This window comes from Somniosus microcephalus, chromosome 4 (genome assembly GCF_052327205.1).
Source record: "Somniosus microcephalus isolate GS21.2 chromosome 4, FLI_Smic_1.0, whole genome shotgun sequence".
Classification (NCBI taxonomy): Eukaryota; Metazoa; Chordata; class Chondrichthyes; order Squaliformes; family Somniosidae; genus Somniosus; species Somniosus microcephalus.
The window spans coordinates 232,955,009-232,961,742 of NC_140990.1; the positions used below are offsets into that span (position 1 = coordinate 232,955,009).

At 50.4% G+C, this 6,734-nt stretch overlaps 1 protein-coding gene across 1 annotated transcript in view; it reads right to left on the reverse strand.

Annotated features, from left to right (window-relative positions):
* Positions 1-6,734, reverse strand: part of fam171b (family with sequence similarity 171 member B) — a 70,817-nt gene that overhangs the window by 24,221 nt on the left and 39,862 nt on the right. Inside the window, exon 7 of the mRNA XM_085985920.1 lies at positions 6,078-6,198. Within this exon, the coding sequence (XP_085842046.1) occupies positions 6,078-6,198 (121 nt within the window). The remainder of the gene's footprint in view (positions 1-6,077; positions 6,199-6,734) is intronic.

Here is a 6,734-nt window from a genome sequence, read left to right on the forward strand (position 1 = left end):
CCACTGAACACAGGCTTCCAGTCACAAAAGCAACCTTCGACCATCACCCTCTGCCTCCTGCCACTCAGCCAGTTTAGGATCCAACGCGCCAAGGCACCCTGGATCCCATGGGCTCTTACCTTCTTGACCAGTCTCCTATGCGGGACTTTGTCAAAAGCTTTACTGAAGTCCATGTAAACCACATCCACAGCATTTCCCTCATCCACCCCACTAGTCACCCACTCGAAAAATTCGATCAGATTTGTTAGACATGATTTACCCTTGACAAAGCCATGCTGACTATCCCCGATTAATCCTTGCCTCTCCAAGTGGAGATTAATTTTGTCCCTCAGAATTTTTTCCAATAATTTCCCCACCACAGATGTTAGACTCACTGGCCTGTAATTCCCTGGTTTATCCCTGCTACCCTTCTTGAATAATGGTACTACGTTAGCTGTTCTCCAGTCCTCTGGTACATCCCCTGTGGCCAGAGAGGTTCTGAAAATTAGTGTCAGAGCCCCTGCAATCTCCTCCCTTGCCTCCCACAGCAGCCTGGGATACATCTCGTCCGGGCCTGGGGATTTATCCACTTTTTGGCCCGCTAAAACCGCTACCACCTCCTCCCTCTCGATGCTAATATGTTCAAGTATGTCACAGTCCCCTTGCCCGATTTCTATGTCTGCATCGTCTTTCTCCATAGTGAACACAGATGTCATCGTTTGACAGGTCCTTGAAGCTGTCAAACACTGACATTCTCTGTTGTTTGATGAGTCCTTGGGGGTGATTTTCCCAGCCCCGAGGAGGCAGGTTTGGAGGCGGGACAGTTGGCAAAATCGCAAAAACTGAGTGCAAGTTCGGAACCCGCCTCCGCGCAATTTTGCCGGAGGCGGTTTTGATGGGTGTGATTCGGGGTCGCCTCCACCAGTCCAGAGAGGTAGTTAAGACCCTTAAATAGTAGTTAAGGGCCTCTATAATCCTATTTTGACAGGCCCTCGTTATTTTTCCACATTTTCAGCGTGTTCCACGACCCTCCTAAACCACGCCAGCTAAACCTGGCGGGTTGACAAGTAGGTGGCCTCCTCACAGCTGCAGCTCCACCATTAAAACAGAGCTTTCATCAGGGATCAGTTGCAGGTGGCGGAACTTTGGTTCAAAAGGTCTTTCAGCACTTTTAGCAGGCCTACTGAAGTCGGAGGTGCTGCAGCTTCTATCTCTCAACTGCGGGACCTCCTTGGAAGACCCTCTCCCCGCTTGGACTAAGCGCTTCCCCAATGGAGGTATCTGCCAGCAGCATGGGAACAATTTATTTCCTTTCACCATGGAGCTCAGATTTGGATGAGGAGCAGCCATGGCAGCAGCAGAACCAGGCAGCTCATCAGCAACAGCAGCAGGAGCCCCAACCTCCTGTTCACCCACCTGATGCTGCACAGGGCAGAAGGCACCAGCGCATGGAAGCACCTCGCCGCAGGAGATAACCCCCTCAGGGTTTACAGAGGATATGCTACCTCAACATGGGTGAGCAGCAGTGCCAAAGGAGGCTGAGACTTTCGCGAAAGGTTATTCGAGACATCTGCGCACTGCTGCACCAACACCTGGAGCCCAGAGGAGCGGGTGGACACCTCTTATCAGTGGCTTTCAAAGTCACCAACGCACTCAACTTTTTTGCCTCAGGCTCCTTCCAGGGATCATCATCAGACATCAGCGGTATCTCCCAGTCGGCTGCCCACAGTTGCATCACGCAGGTTACCGATGCCCTTTTCGCAAAGGCGCACAATTACATCCACTTCTCAAGGGATCAAGCAAGTATCACCGCGTGTTCAGTTGGCTTTGCAAATATGGTAAGCTTGCCAATGGTGCAGGGCGTCCTAGACTGCACACGTGGCCCTTAGGGCACCCCATCAAAACCCAGCTATCTTTGTCAATTGCAAGGGCTTCCACTCCCTCAACATACAGCTGGTGTGTAACCACAAGAAGGAGATTTTGCATGTTTGCGCCAAGTTCTGTGGTAGTTGCCATGACTCTTTCATCCTGCGAAACACTAGTGTTCCTCCGCTCTTCAATCCGCTAAACCAACTTAACGGGTGGCTCCTTGGTGACAAGGGCTACCCCCTGAAGAAGTGGCTAATGACGCCGATCAGGAGGCCAACTAATGAGGCTGAAGAGCGCTACAACGCCAGCCACACTTAGACCAGGTCCATCATCGAGCAAACCATTGGCTTGTTGAAGATGTGATTCTGATGCCTTGACAGATCAGGTAGAGCCCTGCAGTATTCAGCAGCCAGGGTCTCTAGAATGGTCGTGGTCTGCTGTGCACTGCACAACATGGCACAGCGTCGTGGCTTGCAGCTTCCTGATGAGCAAGTGGCTCAGTTCATAGTCTCCTCAGATGAGGATGAGGAGCAGGAGGAGCAGCAGCAGGAGGAACAGGAGGAGCAGGAGGAGGACCGAGCGCTGGCCTATCGACCAGCAACAGCGGCAGTACGCACGCACATGGCTGCCCGTGATGCAAGGCATGCACTTATCCTGGCCAGATTTGCATAGGTTGCCCATGTTGGCACATGTCCTTGGCTACACCTTAAGACATGATAGACAATGGACATGACTCTCTGGCCTCCTTTCACTCTGGCCACCAACCTGACCACGCAAGTGTCGCGGAGCCTGCAATGTGGAGCTGCCGAAGGTGAAATAACAGATGCCATCATGTCAAGTTTGCCATTAAATCATTTTTATACTTTCCAACAGGGATGGCATTTCATCAATACATAAACATTCACCCAAGTGGCTACCTCTGTGACTAATGGTACGTTATTTTTCTCTTACGCGTGCTCCTACGTGGTGCTCCCCCTGTGGCTTCAGCAGAAGTGGAGGCCCCTTGCTCACTTTGATGCTGCTCCTGCTTCGACACCTTTGGCGGGCTTCCTCTGGGTTTACGAGCCTGTGAGGGCTCACCAAACGCTGCTCCTCCTGCGGCAGGGGCTGAGACGCCCATCTCAGTCGGGTGTGGACTCTGCTGGGGCTCTGACCGAGGGCTACGCAGTGGCATGGAAGCATGAGCGCTTGGAGAGGAGCCCCCACTTCTTTGTTGTCTGCCACCAACTTCCCTCTCATGGGTCAGGCCCTCCTCAGTGCTTGCAAGTGACTTGAGAGCACCTTGCTGCACATCAGGGGGGCCATGGGGACCCGTCTCTGCACTGGCAGTCCTACTCAAAAGGACTTCCATGAAGCTCTGGTTTCTCTGTTCAATAGCTGCCCATCGCTCCTCCAGAGATGTCAATCTATTCTGAACAATCACTATGTTTTCCTCACTCCGGCGACTTATTGCCTCCACGGCCATTGCCAGCCTTTCCACGGAGGTTGCCATCCTTTCCGTGGTGCTGCGCATATGCGCCATGGCCTCCCCAACGGCACTGCTCAGGTTAGAGCTGGACTCCTCCATCCTCTCCACACTCACAGTGACCCTGGAGACAGGACCGGTCAGAGACTCCTGCACCTGCTCCTGGAGTTCCAGCACCACTCTATTTCTGGATGGACCTAGAGGCACAGAGTCCACATGCAGCGGAGCAGAGCTAGGAGAGTCCTGCGCCCTCCGGCGAGGACTCTCCACTGCTGTCCCTGTCTCCACCACCTGCTGATGCTCACCTGTGAGATGTGATACACACGGTGACAACACTAATCTATGTCCGGAAGGTCCCACCGAGGTGTGCGTATCTGCGCTGGTGCTGGGTGTGCTTAATTCTGCTGACGCTGCGTCCTCAGAGGTTGCAGGTTCCCCTGAGGAGTCTTGCTGCTCAGCCTCTTCCTCCTGGACAGTGGGGAGGGGGGCGGGCTCTGTGGATGGTCCTGTGGGGGAGTAAAGGCATGGGTTAGACATTTGACAGAAGTGTGGCATGCTGATGCAATAGTGCAGATGCTCAAGTGGCATTCTAATAATGTACACCAGCAGCCATTTCAGTCACTCAAGCAGTGTAAATGAGAGGCAAAACTATTCTGTCACCAGCTTGCTCTGCCTCGCCCGTCTGTCTGTCCCCCACCTCCACCTCTGCACCAGCGATGTCCAGGGCCGCCTCTTCACCCTGGGTGAGATGGGCTAGGGAAGGTGGACCTCCTCCTGTCTTTGCCCTTTCCCTTCTATTGTGGGCTCTCTTTTCCTGCAGTGAGGGAGACAAGTGGAGTTGGAGTGAGTGTAGAGAGTCCAGAGCATAGATGCTTAGGAGACAAAGATGGAGTGAGGTTCCATGTCCAAGGGACCTCCTTGTGCATTGTTAGTCGTTGTCATTGCATAACATTGAAAGGGAGTGTGAGGGCAGCATAGTCAAATAGTGAAGTGATTGGGTTCATAGAGTGAGAGGGATGGTGAAGGGTGCAAGGGTTGTAAGAGTAAAGTGGGATGTGTAGGAGGAGGTTGACAATGCAGAGTGCTGGTGTTGAGAGGAGAAGGGGAGCAGAAGGAGGATCAAGCTGAAGCTATACTCACTTTGCCTGATCTTACAAGGTCATTGAACCTTTTACGGCATTGCATCCATGTTTTGCTGCACACCAATCTGGAGGTGATCTCCCTTGCCAGCTGCACCCAGACAGCCTTGGTTTCTTTGGGAGGCCTCTTCCTCCCAGATGAGGGGAAGAGCACCTCCCTACTGGCTCTCACCTCCTCAACCAACATTCCCAGCGCCTCATCCGAGAACCTCAGGGAGGCCCTTGCCTTGGAGTTGGCCATTGTAGAAGCTGAAAAAATGTTGGGAGGTGGTGCAGCATCGAAAAAAAATCCAGTGGAATGAGCCAAGCAGCCTTTAAATGAGGCTGGATAAGTGATGTCAGCAGAGGCGAGTTTCAGTCACAAAACACTAATTGGCCCAGGGCAACCCACACCTCTGAAATCAACTGGCCAATTAGGGGAAAATCGCAATTTTTTCCCACCTCTCAGTGGAGGCGGGTTTCGAACCCACCCAAACCAAAACCCGCCTCCATTGGGAAAATCGCCCCCCTTGTATTCAAGACTCATCAACCCTATCTGCTGAGCAGAAATCAGATGGTTGTTGCATTGGAGAATGCAGCAGCCATCTGTCATCTCTGCCATTGAGATGCGGGAGTCTCCGGTTCCCCAACTGTTGAAGCCTGCAGGAAGAAACAAAGGTAAGTAAGCATTTTCTATCATTTTTCACTCACCTCACACACTTACCTCGCCACACTTGCACCCATCACTCACCTCCACAGCGCACTTTTGGAGCCCTCCGACCCCCACAGACCCACTGCTCGCCTCGCTGACCCTGGCGGGGTTTCCCGACGTCGGGAAGCCCGTACTTGCAGGGGTAAAATGGGGATAATCCTCTTAACCTGCTAACAGGCAGTTAAGTGGCTGTAATCCCCTTCCCGCCTCGGGAAGGCGGCTCCTAGCGTGGGTCGGGTACCCGCCTCCTGGGAAGATGGCATGGAGACGGGTTGGGGGCGGGATGGGCACCCGCCCCCAGATTCTGCCATTTTCCTGGCAGTCCCACCTCCAAACCCGCCTCCTCAGGGCTGGCAAAATCGCCCCCAGAAGTCAGTGATGACTGGATGAAAACTTTAAGTGCAAAACTCTAAAATGCCCTATGCTGGGTCCAACATTTACCCTAAACTAGTGATAATAGTTTGATGACGTGATAGCTCACTAATAAAAAGATCTTTAAAATCAATTTTTAAACCAGTAAATTCCTGGATTTTTGTGAGTGGTGAATCGATTTCCAAATTTGAGAAACCCATCCCCTAAAATTTACCATTATTTTCTTACCAAAGGTTTAGAGCTGCACAAAAATTGTACTCATGACATCACGCACATTGGGCACTATACAGGCAATGTTTAAGTTAATGATTCAATGCACATGCAACTCTGGACCTGATTTCCAACAGGAAAAGAAACAAAGGCTGTGTTCCTTGGACTGGACCTGGATTATCTTTAGGTACTTCTGTAATACTCAACGAAGAACCATTTATCTCCATTCAATTATAGACTAAAAGTCACATTTTGTAGAACCTAAAATACGCAGAGGTACAAAATAATTTGGAAAACTTACAAGACTCCAGGGGCACAGGTGGTTATATGCAGAGGTATCCAACTCCCCTACCTGCAGTAACAAAAGAGCACAGCCACGAACCCCACAAGAATCACTGCAGCTCCTCCTAATATAGCCACCAGGAGCATCGTATGGTAGGTAGTTATATCCTTTGCAATACGACCAATTGTACCTGGATTCAACAAAACAGGTTTCAATAAAAATCACGTTTGTAATGTTCTGCATTGTGATCAGAGTCAGCTTCAAGAGACTGTATGAAACAATAAAGGCCTCATGTACTCAGTGCAGACTTTCAGTAGTACTTAACCTTGTACCAAATGCAGACGAGACATGAATTTTATGATTCTATACCTTTAAGTAAATAGCTCATCTTATTGTCTAGTTTCTACAAGTAAATAAGGTTGGATGTTATTGAAGTCTATAGGCCCTTTCTAATATGATTTCTTGTATTAGAATCACAGAAGTTACAGCACAGGAGGAGGCTAATTGACCTATCAGACCTGCGTTGGCTCGGTGAAAGAACTATCCACTTAATCCCTTTCCCTATAACCTTTTACTTTTTGTCTTTTAAAAATATTTAGCCTCTTCCCTTTCTGGTTCCACCAGATTCTGGTAACAATCTGCAGAGTAAAAAATCATCCTCTTAACCTCTCCATTTGTTCTTTTGACAATCTTAAATTGGTGCTCTTTAGTTACTGACTCACCAAC